The 23,996-nt window shown below is 41.3% G+C and overlaps 1 protein-coding gene and 1 long non-coding RNA gene across 9 annotated transcripts in view; one reads left to right on the top strand and one right to left on the bottom strand.

The window, feature by feature from the left end:
* Positions 1-23,996, bottom strand: part of ano1a (anoctamin 1, calcium activated chloride channel a) — a 104,844-nt gene that overhangs the window by 46,796 nt on the left and 34,052 nt on the right. For 7 of the 8 annotated variants that reach the window (XR_013325462.1, XM_077711638.1, XM_077711640.1 and 4 more), the window contains 2 exons: positions 16,557-16,621; positions 8,852-8,986 (listed from right to left, as the gene is read on the bottom strand). Coding sequence is in view for 7 of the 8 variants with exons in the window: in XM_077711638.1 (XP_077567764.1) it covers positions 8,852-8,986; positions 16,557-16,621 (200 nt within the window). In the remaining variant the exon portion in view is untranslated. The remainder of the gene's footprint in view (positions 1-8,851; positions 8,987-16,556; positions 16,622-23,996) is intronic. The other variant, XM_077711645.1, reaches the window with a different exon arrangement.
* LOC144192827 (uncharacterized) lies at positions 21,154-23,810 on the top strand. Its single transcript, XR_013325463.1, has 2 exons — positions 21,154-21,704; positions 23,323-23,810. It is a non-coding gene; the product is annotated as an uncharacterized LOC144192827 (long non-coding RNA).

Here is a 23,996-nt window from a genome sequence, read left to right as displayed (position 1 = left end):
CTTCTTCTTACAAAAATAGATTACCAAAACATGCTCAGTAAAAAAAGCCGTGCCCTTCTGCTTGTGTATAATAAATAAAACTGAATGTCCTTAGTATAGAAGTCAACGATACGTGACTTTTAAAGGCCAATGCAGATATCTTAAAAAAAAAATGGGATGAATGCTAATATCTAAAGCTGATTTTTTTTCTTAACAGATTCGGTGAGAAATGGTCATTTAAAATAGGCCTCCCAATACCGATGGGATTGCCACTAATCATAGTGGATGTAGTTACAAAATCTATTTAGGTCTAAATTATAAACTAAAAGCATATTCGCGAGGTGCAGATATACTAATTAAAAGAAAGTTATGACTGTTCAAAATGACAAATAAAATTGAATGGGTCGCTACAAAGCTCTGGGACCACACCCACCTACCAAACCTTCAGACGGAAACAAGCCTGCTCCGCTCTATTGACCTCACATGGACCACTTATACATTCATCTCTTTTGGATGGATTATTTATTTGTTTGTCTGTTTTTATTCGTCCACTGTGTAGTGAAAGCTTTCTATCTCTTTATACTTGTATAATGACAATAAAAACATTCATTCAATTAAATTCATTTATCAAGGAGCATATTTAAATGTTTCAATTATAGGCATATGAACAGACTGTAAAGTATTAATATCTAAATATAATCTGTAAATTAAAAAAAAAATTCTAAGTACTGTACTCACAGTGAGATTAGTTCCTCTCGGCTTGATTTAAAAAAGCAATTGGTTGTTGGGAGCTTTAGTCCAAGTCCTCTTTGTCAGATGTGAAAGGCATTGGATCATGTTCTTTTTTTACTCAATCTTATCGTTCTTTACTAACATCTGCGAGGCAAACTTTTTCTACAGCCGCCAGGATTTAATTACTCTCGAGAGGAGATGCAATATATCCATCACAACAGATTACCAACGGACCTACGATATCCCCGAGGTACCATTCCTGGTGCAAGGTAAGCAGGTAGCTGCTGATGTGGTGACTGGATGCTGTAACAGGAGGGGACACCAAGCTGACCATAGGTCGTGCGTCGTGGTGGATGTCTCTCCCTTCTTGGCCGTTCGTAAGTCAACGCCTCAGGTTCAGTCACAGTGGTTGGCAGAGAGGTCTCTGATAAATGATCATCATGAGGATCTTCAACAGCCAGGTTTGTTCCCTCACCAGGCAGGTCCTCCAAAGATGAACCAGGCTCCTCTTGCTGATAGTCATCTTCTGCTTGTACTAGTCAGGAAGCAGGGCACTTTACTTCAAGTCTCTGATCAGCTGGCAGTGGCTTGTGCTCAGAATCCATCCCTTGGGCATCTCTCTCATTTAGCACTTGGAGGGGCTCGTCGTGAAAGTCATATTCTTTACCACTGTCTTCGTCTGACTCTTGAAAATTAGATACCGGCTGCTGTTTATTTCTCTGCATACTTTTGTCAACTTTTCCTTCTTCTGGTAGGACTAACTTTTTACAGGTTGTGGTGGTTCTGTACAGAATCCTGTCACTGTCTGTTATCAGTTTGTCCCACTGCCTGGGCAAACATCCTCAACTGATGGCTTACAACCTGACCATTTATAGTTCAACAGAGGATGAATGTACAGGTCAGAATTTTGTGCTTTCCTTTCCTCTTCTTTTCGTATGGAGCTGATTGACGCAGAAGCTGTCTTACTTGCATCTGACACTGAACAACACATCTGTAAGGAAGAGAGAGTCAAAGGGGACATTTCTTCTTTCATGGTTGACACTAGCCATATAAAAGGGGCTTCTCTTAGTGGTCTGAGACCTCGGATTTTACATCCAGTTTGGAAATGTTCTCTACTCCCACACGGATAACAGTGTGTGCACTTCACATCTCACCCTCCCTGATCACAAGCAAAACACCTCCTTGGGACATAAACAGGGCGGCTAGTTTTCCAGTGGGTTTCTGGGGGCTGGCTGTAGTAAATTTGTTGTGCAGAAGGTGACCAGGGGTCCCTAACTGGCCTTCGAACTGAAGATGGGAGGTAGGACTGAGGCTGAAACATAAGCTGCTGTAATGTCTCTTTGATCTGAGTTATTTCTGCACTGAGATCTTTAAGAGAAGCAATACTTGTCTTAAGTTCAGTAAACTCCACTAGTACCTCAGGGGACACTTTTGTTTTTTCTTCTACAGGGCAATTGGCAGGTCGTAGGTCTTCTGACTGTACCTTGATAACCTGTGTCACTGCCTGTAGGGTACAAAACTTTTTTTTTCTCCTTTCTGTTTCATTAGCACAGGCTTCATTTAACCGCTCTAGTAAAAGCTCATATGAAGTCGTACAGTCCAGCAAGAGAGGCTGTATATCTACCCTAACAGTGTCACTCTAGAGACCAGTGAGTATCGTGTACAAGCATATACGCTGGACTAAACTTGGGTCGTACTGGAGTATTGATTCTGATTCTCGAACTGCAAACAGTACCTTCTGCCTAAGAACCAAGACTCGCATTAAGAAACTTTGAGGAGCCTCTTTGATATGCTGCACTTCTGAAGCTAACTGCTCATAGAGTTCGGTAGCACTCTCACATAGGACGCATTTGGGTGTGGGAAGAGTGAGGCTAGGTTTTTCTTCCGAGTATTTACGTAGCTGCAAACTGGGGGAGATAGCCCCGATGACAGCATCAATGATTTCCATATCTAGGTAACCCCTATTCAGTTCATTTTCAATTTGATGAACGAGGCTGGAGAATGTCAGCTTATCCCTCTGGCCTGGCTCACCTATTTGGCAAGCAGTTTTCAAATCTTTGCGCCAGTATGAGCTTGGCTGGGGCTGGGGAGACGCACACCCTGAGGGTCCGCAGCAGCTGGTAGGTGGGGCAAAGTTATTGGAGTCACTCCCAATCTTGATCCTTGTTTTTCGTTTGCATCTCTTTTGACTTCATATTTCATATCTGATATTTTATTTTTCAGTTCCAACTATTCAGACATGCCTTCATCCTCTAGTTCCTCTATTTCTTCTCTTTCTAGGTACTTCATAATGTGAGTCACAAATGTTATACGTGATTTCCGTTTAACACTTCCTAATAAGTTGAGAAAATAACATTTCCAGTAAGTTATTTTCCGTCAGTAGGTTATTTTCCGTAGGTGCAATGTGTCTACCACCTCTTCGAGCAATTGTTCCATTTTGTTGACAATGTACGAATTCTGTTGACTGTACAGGAGTGAACTTTGAACTGGCATGTCTCTAGTGTCCCTCTGATTATCTTGTATTGGCCTCAAATGACAAGTGTTCAACTGCCAACTTCCAGTTCTTCTCAAACAGCAACACCTCTCCTCACATCCATCTGAATGGTTTGTAGTGTTTGGGGGATTTAGCTGGCTCAGAATTATGTGAGCAGGTCATGGACACTGGACATCTGAACAGCCATCCCAGCGGTGCCTCCAAATATTGCAACCTGCATTTTTACTTCAAAAACATGGAGAAATAATCACAATAGTGATTCGTTGTTGCTTTCTCAATGCAGCTTTACTGGTATGAGGTGCCATGGTTCAAGCTATATGCATCAAAGCATAAATAATAGAATACCAATATACATCCAATCCAAACTAGTGGCATGTTAATCAAGGCATCAATAATTGAATATCGATATACAGTGGGCCCCAGCTACTTCGCGGTTCCACCACCGCGGATTCAGAGCCACACGTTTTTTTCAGGAAAAAAAATTAAAGATATTAAATTAAAATTATAAATTACATCATTTTACAAGATGTGGAAACAAAATATTCAATTAGAATTAGTAATTGCATCATTTTACAAAATTTTAGGACACAAAGAATGCATGTATGCGCAACGCATCACAGGCATAAACGCAAGCTGATTGCCCAGCTGAATACTCACTGAATACTCGACTCCCCATTGGCCCATTCACTACAGAAGCCCAAGCTTCTCCTGATGCCCATTCTCAGTCCACGCTTATCTATTGCTATAAAGTACGCTTCTCGCCAAGCTAAAGCTATGCGTAAAAGTTTTGTGAAGCCCTTCACAATGCCTCCCAAACGCTCTCTATCCCTTGGTGCATCTAGTGAACCGAAGAAAAAGCGAAAGATGTTAACAATTACCGAAAAAGTGCGTTTATTGGACAGGTTGAGAGCAGGAAATAGCTACGCGAGCGTAGCCCGACAATCTGGCCTTAATGAATCCACGGTGCGGTACATAAAGTAGGAAGAGAAGATCATCCGCAAAACTGGAGCAATATCTTTCATAAAAGATGCCAAAAGGGTTGTGAACACCCAGAATAAGGCCATGGTGCGAATGGAAAATGCACTGGTTATTTGGATCTGTGATTGTAGGGCGAAGAAAATCAGCCTGAATGGAAACATAATCCGAAGTAAGCCTAAATATTTGTTTTCTGATGTGGAATAAAACACCTGAATGAACAGCATATTAACTTGGTGGTGCTTTTATGCACGTGTTATACGTTTCTCTAAGCATTTTTGAAGGGGGAACCCCTACGTCGCGGTAATTCACTTATCGCGGGTGGTCCCGCTCCCCATTAACTGCGATAACCGAGGGATTATTGTACATCCGATCAAAACTGGTTGTACATCCCCAACATGCGATCGTTAATAAATTAAACACTTAAGCATGTCACACACACCCCACTACAGAGGTTAACAAAGCCACAAATAAAGATAATAAAAACATGGCCAGCGGACGCCCTTTCCCCGCATGCAGGACTGTATTGGATTGGATTGGATAACTTTATTCATCCCGTATTGGGGAAATTTTGTTGTCACAGTAGCAAATGGGTGATGAAGCAGTGATAGGAAAGGCATTTTAGACAGAAGTAGATAGGTAATAAGTAAGTTAATAAATAAACACATGAATAAATAAATAAATGAATATATATATATACACACTGTATATATACAAACCTAGCCATATATATATATATATATATATATATATATATATATATATATATATATATATATATATATATATATATATATATATATATATATATATATATATATATATATATATATATATATATATATATATATATATATATATATATATATATATATATATATATATATATATATATATATATATATATATATATATATATATATATATATATATATATATATATATGTATATATATGTGTGTGTGTGTCAGTGTGTGGGTGTGGGTATGTGTGTGCGTATGTGTGTGTATATGTATATATATGGTTTGACGTCTCCATATGCGAAAGGTGAAACGGTTTCAATTGAGACTAAACCATCTTACAAAGGGTTAAAACAAAAAAACAGACAAGGGGAAATTTGATCGGATATAACAACTCCCTCAATCCCCATTCTTTGGGGAAAGTTTTTTTACAAATGAAAAAAGTGTTCCACTTGTACAAAAAAATATTGAAACGGTTTCTATCCTGTTACACAATAAATGGCAAGTCCATTTTTCCACTGTTTAATCGTTTTACCTGCTTAAACCTTACACGGCATGGTCTTAAGGTGGGGGCGATAAATGAGACATGGTGTGTTGGCGTTCTAAAACAAACTGCACTCCTAATACCACGTTCTGACCTATGGTGGTGGTGTGGTGGAGATGAATTATACGACTCCTGCCGAAACACGGCAGGACTATGTGCTTTGGTCTCACTGCTCTTACCAGTGTCTATTTTTCCATCTACAGTGGAGGAGATACAAATGGCTGCTCAGAAATCCGGTGTGATGGAGGGTCCCTCCCTACGCCGTCAGGCAGCATGAAGGGAGAGAGATCCAACATATATTGATGCGATTGGCATCCCCGGGGCGTACCAGATGAGTATAAGCTGGCTAATCAGATCGCAGCAGGATGGGAGTCTATTTTTCTTCAAATCACCCCAAACAAAAATGTGGATAGGATAAATTACTTGCATTACAATGTCCAAAAACTTCGAAATTATACTGAACAGATTTGTGGCCATATAGGAGCAACTGGCAGCTACCAGTCTGATTGCGTTCCAGGATCACATGGCAGTGGATATGCTTCTTGCGGAGCAAGGGGTGCAGTATTTGGAGAACAATGTTGCACCTTCATACCGAACAACACGTCACGTGGTGGGTCCCACACCAGGGCCATTGATGGCCTGCAGACCCTAAACCGCAATATGAAAAAGCATTCTGGAGTAGAATTATGCGCTTGGACAGACAGGTGGGATAAGACATTTGGAAAATATAAGGATTTGGCCATATCTGTTGTGTTTTATGTAGCTATTTTTGCTACTACCTTGACATTGTGTGAGTGTTGTCTTATCCCGTTTGAGCTCCATGCTAAGCCGACTTGTAACCTACAAATTCTAAATTGCACGAATTATATCCTCTGCTTATGAAACGTACCGGGGAGAGCAGTGAAGTCCAGGAGTATGGTAATTCCGAGGACGAATTGGGAGAAAATGATTATGTTCTTTTTTTTTTCAGACGAGCCATGCGAGTAAGGAGTAGGCGGGCAAAATTGAGGCAGTCAACTGACATTCTCTTTTGTATTTTCCATAAAAGAATTAATAACATACATATTATAAAAACGGCGGAATGCTGGATTAATTCCGTAATACTATTAAATATTTATGTGTGCATTTAGTCATTTTTGTTTGGAAGCGTCTTCATTTGTCTGAAGTGAACTCGGGATCGTAACAAGCCTCGTTCCAAGGACTGCAAATCTGGAAGGACGCTTAAGAAGATGCTTATGCAGCTTGATATCTATCCAAGCAAGCTCCGTCTTTACTCGCATATTGTCAGCAATTGTGATGCCCGTTTTGCTTCTTTATGGAATTGTTTTGTCGAATGAAGGCTTGTTAATTTAAATTCCAATGGAGTTTGTTTTTAGTTCCCCTTAATTGTTATAATTGAATACCTGATATGCTATGATTGTTGCAGATGTTGTTTATGCTTAAGCAGTTGGATACATCAATAACCTTGTAATTGCTTTGATTTATAGCCTTAAGCAAGAGAAATGACCGCACGATAGAACCATTGGTGCAAGTTTGCTCATCAGAGAGGCTAATTCAATTAAATGTCAATAATTGAATCAGATGTCTGCCTGCAGTGTTTTATAGTTATATTAAAGTATAATTATTGATGAACCTAACACTAAGCTTCTGGTAACCTTCTATAGATCCACAATGGAGAGCATCCTGGCATACTGCATTACAGTGAGGTACGCTGGAAGCACGGCAGCAGACAGAAAGGCCATGCAGAGGGTGATCAACACTGTACAGAAGTACATCGGCTGCTCTCTGCCCTCACTGGATGACATTGCCAGCCCTCGCTACCTCAGCCGAGCCAGGAATATTGTCAGTGACCAATACCACCCTGGTCACAACCTGTTCCAGCTGAAGCCCTCTGGCAGACTCTACAGGTCTCACAATGCATGGACAAATAGACTTAAGGACAGTTTCCCCCCACAGCCATCAGGACTCTAAACTAAAGTTAGCATGACGCACAAACCCTTCTGAGCAATAACTTTGGGGTGTGCAATAACAATGTGCAATATCTTTGAAATCTGTGCAATATTTAAGAATCTGTCCAAAATTTTAGAATCTGTGCAATATTTTAGAATCTGTGCAATATTTTAGAATCTGTGCAATATTTTAGAATCTGTGCAATAATTTAGAATTATATTAAGATTGGCTTGGTATTGTTATTCTGTTGCTTTCTCCGTGTGTTCTTATGTTCGTTTCCCTACTCTTGTTTGTCCCTCCTGTCTGGCCGTTGCTCTCGCGCAGCTGTCCGTCATTTAGAATTAGTTCCTATTTTGTGTATTTAAACCCCACTGGTTCTCATGTCATTTGTTCGATTGTCTGTTTGGTAGTCAGGTTTGATTTTCATTATTTCTCGCCAAATTCCCTGTTACTTTCCTTGTCACCTGCTTAAATTATTAAAATTTTCATTTGAGCACCACTTCCTCCGTCTTCGCCTGTTTCCTGCGATTGTGTCCTTGCCTCAACGTCTTGCCATAAATGTATTAGAAACATTGAAATATAAAGATGATAATAACTTTTGGAAGCACAGTTTAATATCCTACAGAGCAGAAAACCACATTTTTCTTACTACACGCTGGACATTTCGAACAAACCACCAATAGAGACCTTTTGTTGACTGCTGCTGCAGAAATGATAGACAAGCAGGAAGACAAAATGGAAACTGATACACTACATGTTTAAAAAGACTGATGGGCCTGATAAACTATATGGAAAGAAACTGACACAAGCAACCAAGAAAAAATCGATGTGGACTATCTGTATTCAGATGGCATTTCTACAGTAGGAGTAGGAGTAAAACTGATTGACAGACTGAAACCATTGTACTGTGAAACTGTCTTGGACTTCACTCATTTCTGCTGGTAAATTAGACAACCGATAAAGATCATATAAGAAGGGGATACAAATTACCCCTCAAACTCACAAATTATCATTTGGACCATGTGTGAAATTTTTAAGTTTAATTTAGTTTTGAACAGGTATAAATTGGCTGTATATCATTGTATCTGCGCTAAACTTGCTGAGCTCATTGAGAGTCACGCTCTGAACAGGGGGCGGGGGTTATTCCCTGAAACTCCACTGCGCCAAAGGTCACTCTTTTGACTGATACTTGTGCAGGTTGTTGCAGGAAGAGTTTGGATGTGGCCATAGTACTCAGTGAGGCCTCCTTCAATTTGTTCCACTAGCTTCTCTTTGCGAACGAGCGATTATGCGACACATCAAGCTGCACCAGGTCGAACTCTGAGCCAGGGTGTTCTCAGGCCCGTTCAGTCCTGCTTGCAGTTTTATGTCGTTACCTTTAGAATTACAATAGGGCCCTTCGCACTGCCGGGTGGTCCAGCCATAATAATTTGTTTACCTTGGGACATTGTCATCAACAGTGGCACAGCCATAGAGGAATACAATTACTCCAACGATGGCAGCAGGAATTAACATCTGTGTGTAGACTCCCAGCCAGGCAAAGTACAATCCAACCTTGTCCCCAAAATATTTTCTGTTGGCAAAAAAGTCAAAAATAATTAATTATTCAATCAATCATCTTCACTGCATATCCTGGTAATTTTAAAAAGTCTGACCAAAAGGACAATTTAGGTTGCTTGAATTTTGGGCAGCCCAGTGGTGGTTAGCACGTCGACCTCACAGCTCTCGGGTCCTGGGTTCAAATCCAGGTCATGTCCATCTGTATTGAGTTTGTATGTCCTTCCCTTGCCTGCATGGGTTTCCTCCGGGTACTTCGGTTTCCTCCCACATTCCAAAAACACCTAATCACACATCTTTGTCGGTTGGGACTTTGATTTTCCTGATGGTGAGGACGACCGGAAGCTAATTGATTTGTATGCCGGAGATTCGGACTTGGTCAGTGATTTTCTAAGCCGATTCGGACTCCGATACGCTCCACCGGAGGACGATGACCCCTACTCTTTCCCCGATTACTCTGACCTGGATTACCCCGACCAGCATTTGCATGGTCGGCGGGCCATGTATAGTGGACCACCACGTGGCGGCGGGTGTGCTGTGCTGTCCTCCCGGAGGGGGCGGCGAGCGCCGCACCGCAGGTAGAAGCGGAAGGAGGGCCTGGACACTTGAGCCCCCGCCCTTGTTCCTCGCCTGACCACGCCGGTCCAGACGCCTCACCCGACCACGCCGGTCCAGACGCCTCGCCCGACCACGCCATTCCAAGCTTCCCACATTCCCATGCCGAAGCCACGAAAAATACTCCACTGGGGCCGCCAGTCGCACGCGTACCGAAGCCACAAACCAGGCTTCCGGTGCCGACTGGCCCGCCTATTTCCTGTCTGCCAAGCTCTTGCCTGCCAAATTCCTGTTCGCCTATTTCCTGTCTGCCTAGCTCTTGCCCGCCGAGTTCCTGTCTGCCAAATTCCTGTCTGCCTAGTTCCTGTCTGCCAAGCTCGTGCCTGCCAAGTCCCTGTCTGCCTAGTTCCTGTCCGCCTTGTTCCTGTCTGCCTTGTTCCTGTCTGCCTTGTTCCTGTCTGCCTTGTTCCTGTCTGCCTTGTTCCTGTCTGCCTTGTTCCTGTCTGCCTTGTTCCTGTCTGCCTTGTTCCTGTCTGCCTTGTTCCTGTCTGCCTTGTTCATGTCTGCCTTGTTCCTGTGTGCTTTGTTACTGTCTGCCTTGTTGCTGTCTGCCTGGTTGCTGTTTGCATAGTTCCTGCCCGCCCAGCTCCTGCCCGCCCAGCTACTGTCCGCCCAGCTCTTTCCCGCCAAGCTCTTTCCCGCCAAGCTCTTGCCCGCACAGCTCTTGCCCGCCCAGCTCTTACCCACCCAGCTCTTGCCCACATGGAAGCGGTGTCGACGCACTGGGGCCCCTGGATGTGGGGCTCGGCGAGGGCGAGGATCTGGCGCCCCTGGACGAGAGGAAAGGCGACATCAAGAGCAACTTTCGGGGAACCCCAGGACGAGGGGCCGGCAAGAGCGAGGCTCCGGCGCCCCTGGACGAGGGGGTTGGCGGCTCCCCGAGCAGCCACGGTAATGTGCCCGATGACCATTCTATGATTCTGGTGTCTGTTAAGGGCAGGGGGCTTTGCCAGCACTTAAAGAACCAGCGCAGACGCCCGCCGGACCAGCCACGCTCACTCCCTGTCACCAGCCAGCGCGGATGTCTGCCGTTCCGGCCACACCTTGTCATCAGCCGGCGCGGATGCTCGCCGGACCGGCCACGCCCATGCCTTGTCGCTGGCTGCGGCGGACGCCCGTCGGACCGGCCATGCCTTCTCATTGGCCGGCGCAGGCGCTCGCCGGACCGACCACTTCCTCGTCTCATTTCTGGCTGGCGCGGACACCCGCTGGACTGGCCACTCCCACGCATCGTCACCGGCCGGCGCGGACGACCGCCGGACCGGCCATGCCCACACCTCCTCATCAGCCGGCGCGGACGCCTGCTGGACCTGCCGTTTGCACGCCTCGTCACCGGCCAGCACGGACGCCCGCTGGATCGGCCACTTACACGCCTGGTCACCGGCCGCCGCGAATGCCCGCGGGACCGGCTATTGGGGTAGACCTGCCAACTAGCTTAATAATTGTTTGTTCATGTCGAGCCAATGTGGCCAAACTGGTTTTACAATTGTTTGTTAGGACAGTGGAATGTAGGATAAGCCAACTAGCTGGCCTTGCAATTGTTTCCTTGTATTGTGGAATATGGCCAACTCGCTTAGGAACTGTTTGTTTGAAACGCGCAATATAAGATAGGCTGCAGCAGTTTGTGTGAGCTATAAAAATATCGTGTTTGCATACAACTTAAACCTGCTAATGTCTAACCATATTAGCCCAAAGTTTTGTTTACATAAACTCTGTCAAGCATCGTTGTTTTAGAAATGCATCACTGTTTAAGAAATATTAACCTGAGTTCCTATATAAAGACTGACCTAGTGTTCAGTCAGAGAGAATTGCGAGGAAGGCAGGCTGTGAGAGGTTCACAGCTGTCGGAGCATTCTCCAACCATCCTGCAGTCCGGTATTAAACCTATTTCCTATTTAAATTAATCTCACTCTTTCTTAACCTGCTCCTGAACGGACGATTTTAACGGCTATCGCCAACCCCACCCTGCTTCTTTCTTTTGCCTTTTCATGGACATTCAGCATTAGGACATCCCTTAGAGGGGAGGTACTGTCAGGTGCGGCCTGTTGCCGTCAGGGAAGAGCAGCTGCGGTCAATCTGATGATTACTTCCTGGTTGGTATTTAAACATCAATGAGTCCTAGTACCATTGTCGGGTTGTTCCTGCATAGGTCAAGCAAGCTCCCGTATACTGCAATTTTCCTGCACAATTCCAGCATGTTCCTGGATGTCACGGCTTGGATTCAATAGCCATGCAGCCCCGCTTCTTGTATCCTCGATAACTCTCGCCCTCCTGTTTCCGATTTGGTATCGCGTCCTTTTCCCAAGTCCTCGTTGTTTTGTAAAGATCCCTTATGAGTTATTAAAGCTTGCTTTGAAGCTACTTGCTACGACTGGGTTCAACTCCCTTCCTGAGCGCGCCAGGACAACACGACACGATTGTAACACTTACCTACATTCTATTTCACTACTACACACCGCCCCACAACACGCCGTGTCTTTGCAAAGCCATAATAGTTGTTAACTCCCGGGTTGGGAATGTGTGTGTCATCCTATTTTATGGCCAGGCAGGTGTTGTTAATTGTCAGTACCTACCTATTTTAGCCAGCCGGAGATTTACAATGTTGTTTAATTGTCTGTCTTTCAGTTTTCTGCTAGTGTTTTCACACTTTTATATCAGTTAGATCTCCGGCCTTTTACTTAGTCTCGGGTTTTCGATGTCAAAATGTTTTCCTTTCGCTTAGGCCCCTCAATGCTATGGACATCACAAGTCTTGATACCCATGCTTGTTTTACCGCCTGGCCGGATGTTTGGTCACCGGGCGTTTGGTCGCCGGACGTTTGGCCACCCAAACGTTTGGTCGCCCGGAAGTTAAGTCACCGGACGTTTGGTCGCCGGATGTTTGGTCGGCGGACGTTTGGTCGGCGGACGTTTGGTCGGCGGACGTTTGGTCGCCGGACATTTGGTCGGCGGACGTTTGGTCACCGGAAATTTGGTCTCCGTTGGTCCCCGGTCTTTTGGTCGCAAGTCAAATGGTGACAGAGTAAGTACTGTTGAAAACAGCTCTCAACAAGAGTTTTAATATCTAAATAGATATTTTAGCAGCACAGGGCACATTTTCATATACTCTATTAATTGTGGGATATACCTCCCAACTGACTTAATAATTGTTTGTTCATGTCGAGCCATGTGGACAATCTGGTTTTACAATTGTTTGTTAAGACAGTGGAATGTGGGATAGGCTAAATAGCTGGCCTCGCAATTGTTTGTTCGCATCGCGAAATGTAAGATAGGCTAACTAGCTGGCCTTGCAATTGTTTAATCGCCTCGCAAAATGTAAGATAGGCTGACTAACAGGGTTTGCAATTGTTTCCTTGTATTGTGCGATGTGGCCAACCCGCTTTGGAACTGTTTGTTCGAATCGCGCAATATAAGATAGGCTGCGGCAGTTTATGTGTGCTATAAAAATATCGTGTTTGCATACAACTTAAACCTGCAAATGTCGAACCATATTAGTCCAAAGTTTTGTTTACATAAACTTTGTCCTACATCACTGTCTTAGAAATATTACCCCGTCTTCCTATATAAAGATAACTGTTCATCCCGAGAGAGTTACAAGGATGACAGACTGTGAGCGTGTTCACAGCTGTTCGAGCTTTCTCCCCCATCCTGCAGTCTGGTAATAAACCTATTTCCTATTAAATTGGTCTCACTCTTTCTTAACCTTCTCTTGAAGTTGTCTTTTCAGATCTTTCATTAATAAATTATTTCCTTATAATTTTCTCTCATTTTGTGTTTCCTCATATCCTTCATGCAAAAGTGGGACCATTTGACCAATTTTAAAGTGTTTGGTTCAGGGGTCTCAAACTCGCGGCCCGCGGGCCAACTGCGGCCCCCGGGACGATAATTTTCGGCCCGCGTCTTAATATGAAAGATTAATGTCCGTGCGGCCCGCAAGATTGATATAAATGACACTTGTTGTGTTCAGAGCTGGATGAACCAATCACGGTGAGGTATACGGCTCCAGAGGGCGGGACATTGGCTGGGCTGTCCAGTGCCTCGCTCACTCACTCATTCCTTCCACCAATCAGCTGGGCGGAGGGGAAGCCGTGAAGTCGATCACTCCGCTCGGCTCAGAGAGCTGCCGTAATCCAATACGATCGGAGAGCGGAAGTGCGCATGTGCCACAGACCCGCGCGACTCAAAGTTTAAAGTTCAATCCGGGACTCATTCCAAGTGTAAACACATATTACAGTCCCAGAGATGTCTGTTTCAAAGCCTGCCGTGAAGAGGAAGGTCAAAGATGAGCACAGACAGTTTCAAGAACCAGGGCACACCGACGTGTCTCATTTGCACTGAAAAAGTAGCGGTGTACAAGGAATACAATTTGAAACGTCATTATGCTACGAGACATGCTGAGGAGTACAAAAAATACCAGGGAGATGAGAGAGCCAACCAGGTTGACAGTCTTAAAACACATCTTCTGAGGCAACAGGATTTCTTCAAGAAGGCTACCAAAGAAAGTAATGCAGCAGTCAAAACTAGCTCCGTCATTTTTGTGCTGATTGCTAAAGCAAGAAATCCATTCACAGAAGGTGAATGTATCAAAAAGTGCATATTACACTAGCCTTTCTGCCAACACCGTGGTAGAGCGCATTTCTGACCTGTCAAGTGACATTTATGATCAACTGTATGAGAAAGCGCAATGTTTCAGTGTATATTCAGTGGCTCTTGATGAGACCACAGACATCACAGACACTTGCCAGCTTGCAATATATGTCCGTGGTGTTGATGACAATTTTGAAGTGATGGAGGAGTTGCTCACAGTAATTCCAATGCATGGCCAGACCACCGCTAAGGAGTTATTTCACCAGCTGTGTGATGCCATTGAGAATGCCGGTTTGCCATGAAAGAGCTTAGTTGGAATAACAACTGATGGAGCCCCATCAATGATTGGGAGGAAGAATGGGCCATGTGCCTTTTTGGGAGCACATACTTGTGTGAGAAACTCTTCTCCACCTTGAAGTCCAAATATAGGTCCGGACTTACTGATGAGCATCTTGAAGCTCTATTGGGGGTCTCCAATGCTTCCTCCCTCAAGCCAAATGTGGCTCAGCTAAGTGAGAAGAAGATTGCTGCCAGGTCTCTAGCAGCAAGAAGTAAGAGAAGCTGTGTCCAGAATATTTCATGTTCAATGTTCCATTCAAGTTCAGAAAGTTAAAATTTAAAGAGCTGTTAATACAGACTTTTGAAACTTTTGAATGAAAATAATTAGTTTTCGCTACTTAGCCAGCCACTGTATATCTACTGTATGCTCATTTAAAAAAAATATTACTGATTGTTTGATTTTTTATTCATCTTTAAGTTAATTTATTTAATTTATTATTTTTCATTAAAAAATAAAGATATGTGATAACGTTGGAATGTTTTATCAGCGCTTTTCTTGTGGAAATCCTGATGCGGCCCAGTCTCACCCAGACTCTGCCACTAGCGTCCCCCAGGTCAATTGAGTTTGAGGCCCCTAGTTTAGTTGGTAGTTGTGTGAGGACCGTGGAATGAATTAGAAAATTTACAAAATACTGCATCTCTACTAATGGAATTTTCAAGTTATAAAAAAAACTATTGGAACCAAATACAGTGGTACCTCGTCATACAATCACCTCGTCATACGATCACCTCGTGATATGACATGCTGGTCTTACGACGGAAATTTTGATCGATTAATTCGCCCGTGATACAATTAAAATTTCGAGATTCGACCAAGCCAGGTGGCCATGACATGAGAGGCTGTTTATCATTGTAGCGCACTTTTTTGCCGCATCTCTTTCATGTATAAAAATATCTACAAGCACCGAACGATTTATTCAGACGAGTTTCCACCAAAAAACGCACAACGCGCATTCGCGGGCAAAAAGAGGGCTTTCTGGGTAATGAAGTATACTCGTGCACACAACGCCGATGGAATAAAACTTCATTACCCACAACCAATACGTTGCATTTCCTGTTATTATTATCTAATACGAGGATAAAATATATTACTCGTTCGCTGCTCATTAGAACATCAGCGGGCTCGCTATTCCCTCTTTTTATTATTTCTGGTCGGAACTCTCTCTCACAGGTGCCGTTCAAAGCGGTTGCGACCAGAAATATTACAAGGGGGAAGTTGCGAGCCAGAGCACAGTTGTTCTTATGAGCTGCGGAGCGATCGCTAGTACTACAAGACTTCTCGTTGGCAAGTGGTCATGCTTTATCCTATAGTGAGGACATTTGTGTGCATCATTTTCGGAATATTTTGAAGGGAATACGTAGTACAACAGTAAATAGCCCATCGATAGCAAACGTGAAGGTGGAGGCATGGCAAACAACTAACCTGTCCAGTACGAAGGTAAAATAAAAAGATTAAAACTAAATTAGAATTCAGTTTGTGTAAAGTTACATTAAACGAATGATTGAGTGTGTCTGTATACATTAATCCAAGTTAATTTAAATTTGTTTGTTCCGTTTACCAGTGCATTGTCTTGGAAAGAAAAAAGACACTTGTGTCTGTATCCGTTCTTGCTGTTGCAACCAAGATGGCAGAACTTAGGTGGCAGCCGGTATCGGTAGCTCCATCCACTTTTGCTCATGGCTTGGTCTGTGTTTACTTGTCTTGCTACTGCAACCAAGGATATTTCCCGAGTACGGAATGAAATAAAGTTTGAATCTAATCTAATCTGTACATTTTGCCTGATGGATTCAAAGTGATGAATTTCTGTATAACATACCTGTACATAACTGCATATAAATATTGGCTGTGTGATGCGTGTTCATTTCTCATCAAACCCATTTTTCAAAAGATACATTTTTATAGCCCAACAACTGTCTTTTGGTTGTAAATAAGCAGGTGGGACTGGCAAAGTGGGGCACCCCTGCTTGTATTTCAATAATTAAACAGTTGACCAAATTATTTTATATATGTTATGTATATCATTACACCACAGAAATGAAACTTACCTAATTAATCCAATGGGCTGGTACTTATAGAAGACACAGTAACTGGCCCATTCCTCATACAGTGTCTGCCAAAAGAGAAAATCAGTTACCATTATAACTACGAGTGTATGGGAATAATCATATAAAACGGGATTGCATTTCGATTGATTGAGTACATTAAGTGCATTAAGACATTGTTCGTCGTCATTCCCAGTGTGGGGCCATAGAGAGAGAGCCCCCACCAGCCCAAGGCCCCCACCCCTGCACAAACAGGGAGGGGTGGGGGAGGGAGAGAGACAGGCAGAGAAAGAGAGATGTAGAGAGAGACAGATAGTTGATAATGTTATGATATATTAGTGACAAATTATGGTTCCTATATCAAACACTGAAATTTATATTAGGAAATTCCTAGTGAAAGGTGATTTTTCCTAAATTTTAATTGTGGTAATAGTGAGGCCAGAAAATGGCTCTTATTTTAAATATTACCACCTTCTTGCAGCGGATAGGAATTCAATAGAAATTCCGCTAGTGCAATTCAGCTATGTTGACATAGCTAATTTAGCAATATGAGAGTGATTTGTGATTCAGATTTAAGTATTAAGAATCATCCAAATTATTAATGATATCAAACGAGAAGTTCACAATGCAGAAATGGCATTGATCCAAATTATTAGGTAAATTGTACCTGACAAGTTTAGATAAAATAATTAATTTAGGATAAGCATGATTTCTATAGGATGGAATAAGATGAATATGCTTAGTGCACGGAACATGATTCATTGTTTTTCCATCACTAGATGAAATATGCTTTAGCGTGAGTGATATTATTGACGATTAAAATACCACGGATTGCATCAGCATCAAATAATTGATGTCAACCAAATGCCGTTAACCTAGTTCTTTTGAGAATGATTAATGCTGATTGGACAGCAAAAGCTGGTTACCTGCCAAGAAGCCCCAGACTGGGGATGGCGCTCTCCACTAGTTAAATTGCAGACCACTGATGTCTGTTTATGAATGAGTGTTAGCGTGAATGGTTGTTTGTCTTTTTGTGTTTTTGATTGGCCAACCACCAAGAAATAATCAATCCGTTAGATATCAAGGTGGAAAAGGATTTAGCAAATTAGAATCAATTTCTGAAACCGCCAATAAGCCCTTTTCAGGGATAGCGATGACAAATTATGAAAAAAATATTTTGTCAAATGAATTTTCTTATGTAAGAAGCAGTACTCCAAATGTGACACTTGAAGTGGAGGAATAAATATGCTATGCAAAATTTGGGAGCACTGAGAAAAACAAAAAACAAAGACAGTGCACGATATGAAATTCCAAAGTACCATAGATTTTTAGTGATAATGGCATCCAAATTGTGTTAACTGTATAATTGACTGAATTGACAAAATGTTCCATATTTCGTTCAGCAGACATGAAAATAGCGGGATCCACCTTTGCACTGTAAGGAGGTTCTCTCAGTTGAAACGTTTGAGGAGACAGGTAAGATAAGCTTATTGACGTGATCAGACGTAATGGAAAGCATCCAATATTGATTGGAAAGATTATTGCCCGAGGAGCAATGCTATAAACAATAAGGAACTTTTTATATTGGTGTTACTGTCTCCATAAAAAAGTGAAAGCGTTTCAATTGAGAACAAACCTTCTTACAGATTTTTAAAGTAAACGATTAGAGAGAAAAGAGAGACTACAATGGATAGATATGTAACTAAATTTTAATTTTATGCCTGACTATTGGAAAATGTTGATTAAGAAAGTTTTATAGGAGATGATTGGCAAACTCCAAATACAATGGAAATTTACATTTGATAAAAAAGACAACTTGTGAAGTATGAATGTATTTTATGCTTATTATTATGTCTTTTGGTTTATATAGTGTAGTCACTAGAATAGAATTTTGCATGACCCAGTGGAAACTTCCATCATGACATCTTTTAGTTAAGGGGGTGTCATCTATCACGACACTCCCATTCTTTGTCTACTTCTTCCCGCCTTAAGTTTGTCTCTGTCACATGATCCTGTGTCAATAAAACCAGTTTGTCTGTGGGGAGTTGCCAGGAATTCCAAACGGTCATTCAGGAAGATAGACACATCTTTCTGCTCTGGCTTTTCTGGCTTCCTCCTTCATATGAAGTGAGTTAAATTCTCATCACGACTGGCTGTGTGTTTCCTCTGCTCCGATATTATTGAATGTATATGGTCTTAAACCTGACACTACTAGTTTGGGATATTTTAGAATTTCAAACAACTGAGTTTAATATGCATCGCAATACACATTATTAATTGAATTGGGACTTGATTACTAAGCTTTTTATAAGTAATGAGTTTTAATTGCTCTAAAAGACAATTATGCTAGAAAATATTAACCCTGATAAACAAGGGGTGGTTAAAGTTAAGTGGGTTCAATTCTTTTCAGAATTATAAATGTATACATTTGTTTCTGGATATTAATTGATGTGAATGCAACTGTTGCAAAGAGCGGGAAAGCTGTTTTCCTGAAGAGAAAGCAGCCTGGTTTGTTCTTTGTATTTTTCCTATTTTTAGTATGATTACTTAATTTGTGTAATTGCAGGAAAGGAAAGATCAAATATAGTTTTTGATCTTAACAAGAAAGCAGCGATCACAATAGAATAACAGCTAGTATATCTACTTTTGAGTGATAAGACATTTAGAATTTCGCAAACAAAGTGATGGAATAAGTAAGATTGTTGTGATTTTTGTTCATTTGAGAAAAGCCCAACCAAGTGGCTCTATGCGTGTTGAGCGCACGCTAAAGACGACAGCAGCTAAAGCAGTAGCGCAAACACTTACTGCACAGTATACACAACAACAAAAACTGAGTCGAAAACAGTATTAATTGATATGCAAAATACTGCATCACAGGAGGTAGAGATGCATCTGTACAGAGAGACACAGAACAGTCTGCAGACGAACTGTACACAGCTAAAAAAAATATTCCAAAATTGAGCCATGGAAGGAGCCATGTCTCAACAGGGGGGAATGATGGACATGGTACAGTGTATGTTCCATGTCCCAGAGGTCTAAATACCTACTTTTAATTTTTTTTGTAGGAACTGTTTGATTTGTTGCAGACATGGTGTGTAAGTTACCTCAGGCCCAAACGAGGACAACGTCCAAAAGAGCGTGGGACTGGTAGAGGAAACAAATGTTTATGGAAGACCATTCCAACATGGGAAGGTGAAACATGACAAAAGACTAAGGGCGAGGCAGATTTACTCACAGAATGGATGGTAAGATGTTTGGAGAAGCTTGTCCAAAGAACACGCAAGCTGCCGTGATCCCCTTTTGTCTACTTTGCAGGAGGTGGTGAAGTCAGGTGACTGGATGCTGATCCGAGTCATAAAAAGGAAGTCCTGGTTCTTTCCACGGTGGAAAGACCCATTCGTGGCCCAACTCACCAACCTCCACAGCAGCAAAGAATGCTGAAATGTCAAAGTGGATTCACCAATGCCAGGTCAAGGTAGTTCGAGACATAGGTGACTCTGAGTAGACTGGAAGTTGGACGGTGTCAAAACCCTTGTCCGTGAAAAACTCATCAGTCTACTCACCTGCCACGAGCACCCCTCACTTAACCTTGAGCTTCCATAAACTTTGCACCCTCTACACATAGGCCACAGTGAAAGCTGTTGCCACTCACTTCACAGTGACTGTACTGTCAGTGACTGCCTGGGCATGTCTGAACGCCCCGCCCACGGAGACCCAAGTTGGAAAACGATGGTGACATACTCCTATCACAGAGGAGAATTAATTGGTACTGTTGCATGAGTGTGGATTAATCGAACTGTCAAGGCCCCACAGGGTATAACAGATGATTTAAAAGCCCTAAGGGAAATGGAGTTGCAGGAGTTTGGAGCCAAGGATGGAGATGCGTGTGCCATGATGGGAGAACACTGCTGCACCTTCATCCCAAATAAAACCAGTACAGGACTCGGGCTATAGCTGAAATGAAAGCTTTGGCCAACACGGGTCGTGGTTCTCGATTCTTTTTAAATTTGCAACTCCCTCACTTGCGATTTTGTTACGGTTCTGTATTTTCTATGTATGAAAGTTATGATTCGAAATACTATCTAGCACATGCTGGTAGCTTACAATGACATACAGTATCACCGCGTGGCAAATCATAATGGAGATTCTCACACTCTTTCAAAGTGTGGCGTGTCTCGGTATGTCGAGTGCTACGGGTTATTGTACTTGTTTTGACTTAAAAATTGTGTTCGCTCATAAAGAGGGATGCAGACAGATTTTTTTTCGGGTAACCCTAAAATTACCTCACGTTTTCGCCTCTGCCTTGACAAGTGATTTTATTGTTTTCCATACCCCTTTCTAAGTAACTCCTGATGATATTTGTATTCTAGAACCTGGATAGGAGGGATATAAATTTATGTATTTCATGAAAATTCTTTCAAAGTAACAATAGGGGGAAATGTGGAGTATAGAATGTATTATAGTCACTAGGATAGAATTTTGCAGAGCCTAGTGGAAAGTTTCATGATGACACCTATGAGTTAGGGGCGTGTCATATACCAAGACACGCCCATTTCTTCGTTCACCTCTTCCAGCCTAAAATTTGTACCTAGGTGTGAAGTTGCTTAAAACAGGAGTCTTAATATAATGTGCATTTCTAAAGAACATCCTGTCTATAATCTCTGTCTTAATCTTATGCTCTTTCATGATGTCTATAATATCTTCTCAACTCACCTTAGTGTTCAACTGTTGTATTTTTCCATGATGCCTATAATCTCAACTTCTGTACTTTTCCATGACATCATGCTGAAATTCAATAAAGGCATCCTTCACCTTGAAAAGATAAGAGAGAACCACCGAGCCGAGCGCGAGACACCACCTCGCGCCGCGACCTCTCTTCCACCGGCCGGTGCCTTTAAAATATAACACAGTCTCTGCCTCGTTTTTCCTTTGTGCACGGTTGGTAATTACGTTGATCTGTTACTTCAGACCCAACATTTAACTGGTGCCGAAACCCGGGACCTGCATCTAGGCGGACGACCGCCGCTGAACCGAGGACACAGAGAATCTGTCGACAGCGTCTCCCTTTGCGGGATGGGTCTCCTCCTACGGCCCCGGCCGCTCGCCCAGACACCGGGTCCCACGAACCAGACCGGCATCGAGGACTAACAGGTATTTACTGTTTAATTATCACGATTTACACAAAAGTTGGAAAAGAACACCAATACAGAATTAACCTAAAGATAGGAAGGAACATAAGAGTAATTGGGGAGTATTGAAGCGCTTGGGCATTGGCCCGTGAACGGAGGCCCGTGTAGGAGGCCCGTGTAGGAGGCCCGTGAAAAAAAAAACATTTTACATATTATCCAGGCTACAAAGGGATCACTGTTGTATTAGAAGAGATCCATTACATTTATTTAACTAGTTTTTAACCTGTTAAACAATAGTGTCGGTATCTGTTGTCTGGGTAGGAAAAAATTAACGTTCGTGTAAATACGGATATAATTTACACCTCCCCACTTTATGTTCATCAAAGTAGCTGTGTTCAAAATAACTAATATTTGATAAATCACAAAACCTTGTGGAAACGGTGCACCAAAAGAAAAAGAAAAAAAGGTTAGTGGTGTGTGTGTGTGTGTGTGTGTGTGTGTGTGTGTGATAAGGGAAGGGCGTAGCCGGCTCCCGCTCCGGAGTAGAGAGTAGGGAAAAAAAGTAGTAGAAAGAAACATTGGGCCAGTCATTGAGAAAAGAGATAAAAGAACACCAAGATGTTAAATTTATTGCAAGTTTTGACAATAATGCGTGCAAGTATCTACAATCCTGGGTGAAGAAGTATGATTTTAACCCGTCTTTGAGAGACACAAGAAAAAAAAGAAGAAGTTAAGAAAAATTTAGTGGAAAAAAGAGCAAAGAAGATTAAGATTAGGAAAAAATGTAGAAAAATTGAAAGCACAACTACGCGCTGTTAAAGTGTGGATAAACAAATATGTAAAATAAGGGCAGAAGCATTTTGGATAGTGAGAAAATCATGCAAGTAATCTTCATATGAATAGATATATGTATGTATGTATCTATGTTTGTATATATATATGTGTATGTGTATATATATGTATATATGTATATATATATTATATACATATATATATATATATATATATATATATATATATATATATATATATATATATATATATATATATATATATATATATATATATATATATATATATATATATATATATATATATATATATATATATATATATATATATATATATATATATATATATATATATATATATATATATATATATATATATATATATATATATATATATATATATATATATACATATACATATATATATACATATATATATACATATACATATACATATACATATACATATACATATACATATACATATACATATACATATACATATACATATACATATACATATACATATACATATACATATACATATACATATATATATATATATATATATATATATATATATATATATATATATATATATATATATATATATATATATATATATATATATATATATATACATACATATATACAAGAACGCTATGACATGTTCCTAAATCTTGACGATTGCCGCGCAAAATAAGAATTTAAACGGCGAAAGAGACTACTTAGACGGATAAATAAGATGTAATTATATACAAGTTATTATATAATATATATATAGTTATTGATTGATACTAGGCCTGTTAAGAGACTGTGCCCCCCCTACTATTCCCCCTCTCCGTACAGGCCATGCCAGGCAACTTTTACAAACTCCAAGGACACAGAGAGGGTGCGTGCGGGGGGCTCCTGGAATGCCCAAGCAAGAGAAATCTCAAGTTACGTCGCACCAAGCGATGAAGAAAGGAGGAGCAGAGAGAGATAAGGATTTAGAGGCAGAGGAAATCAACAATATTAATGATATCAAACATAAAGACAATGCATAAATGGCATTTTTCCAAATTATTAGTTAAATTGTACCTGGCAAGTTTAGATAAAATAATTAATTTAGGATAGGCATGATTTCTCTGGGATTATGTGAGCATCATAGATCATTCAGTGCACGGAATGATGTGTCTTGCTCACCCATCAACAGATGAGATATGCTTTAGCGCAAGTCATATCAATGACTATTAGAAAATAACAGATTGCATGTGAATCAAAAAATCATGTTAACCAAATGACATTAACCAATTTCTTTTGAGAATGATTAGTGATAAAAAATTACATACCACTGATGTCTGTGAGCGTGAATGGTTATTTGTCTTTTTCTGTTTTTGATTGGCCAACCACCAAGATATAATCAATCGGTTAGATATCAAGGTGGAAAAGGATTTAGCAAATCTGAAATCAATTTCTGAAATCGCCAATAAGCCATTTTGGATGGCGATGAAAAATTGTGGAAAATTGAAATGAAAAAAAGA

Source organism: Stigmatopora nigra, unplaced genomic scaffold, assembly GCF_051989575.1.
Source record: "Stigmatopora nigra isolate UIUO_SnigA unplaced genomic scaffold, RoL_Snig_1.1 HiC_scaffold_27, whole genome shotgun sequence".
In the NCBI taxonomy this organism is placed as follows: domain Eukaryota; kingdom Metazoa; phylum Chordata; class Actinopteri; order Syngnathiformes; family Syngnathidae; genus Stigmatopora; species Stigmatopora nigra.
Note: the sequence above shows the minus strand (reverse complement) of the source record. Positions and strands in the feature narration are given on the sequence as shown.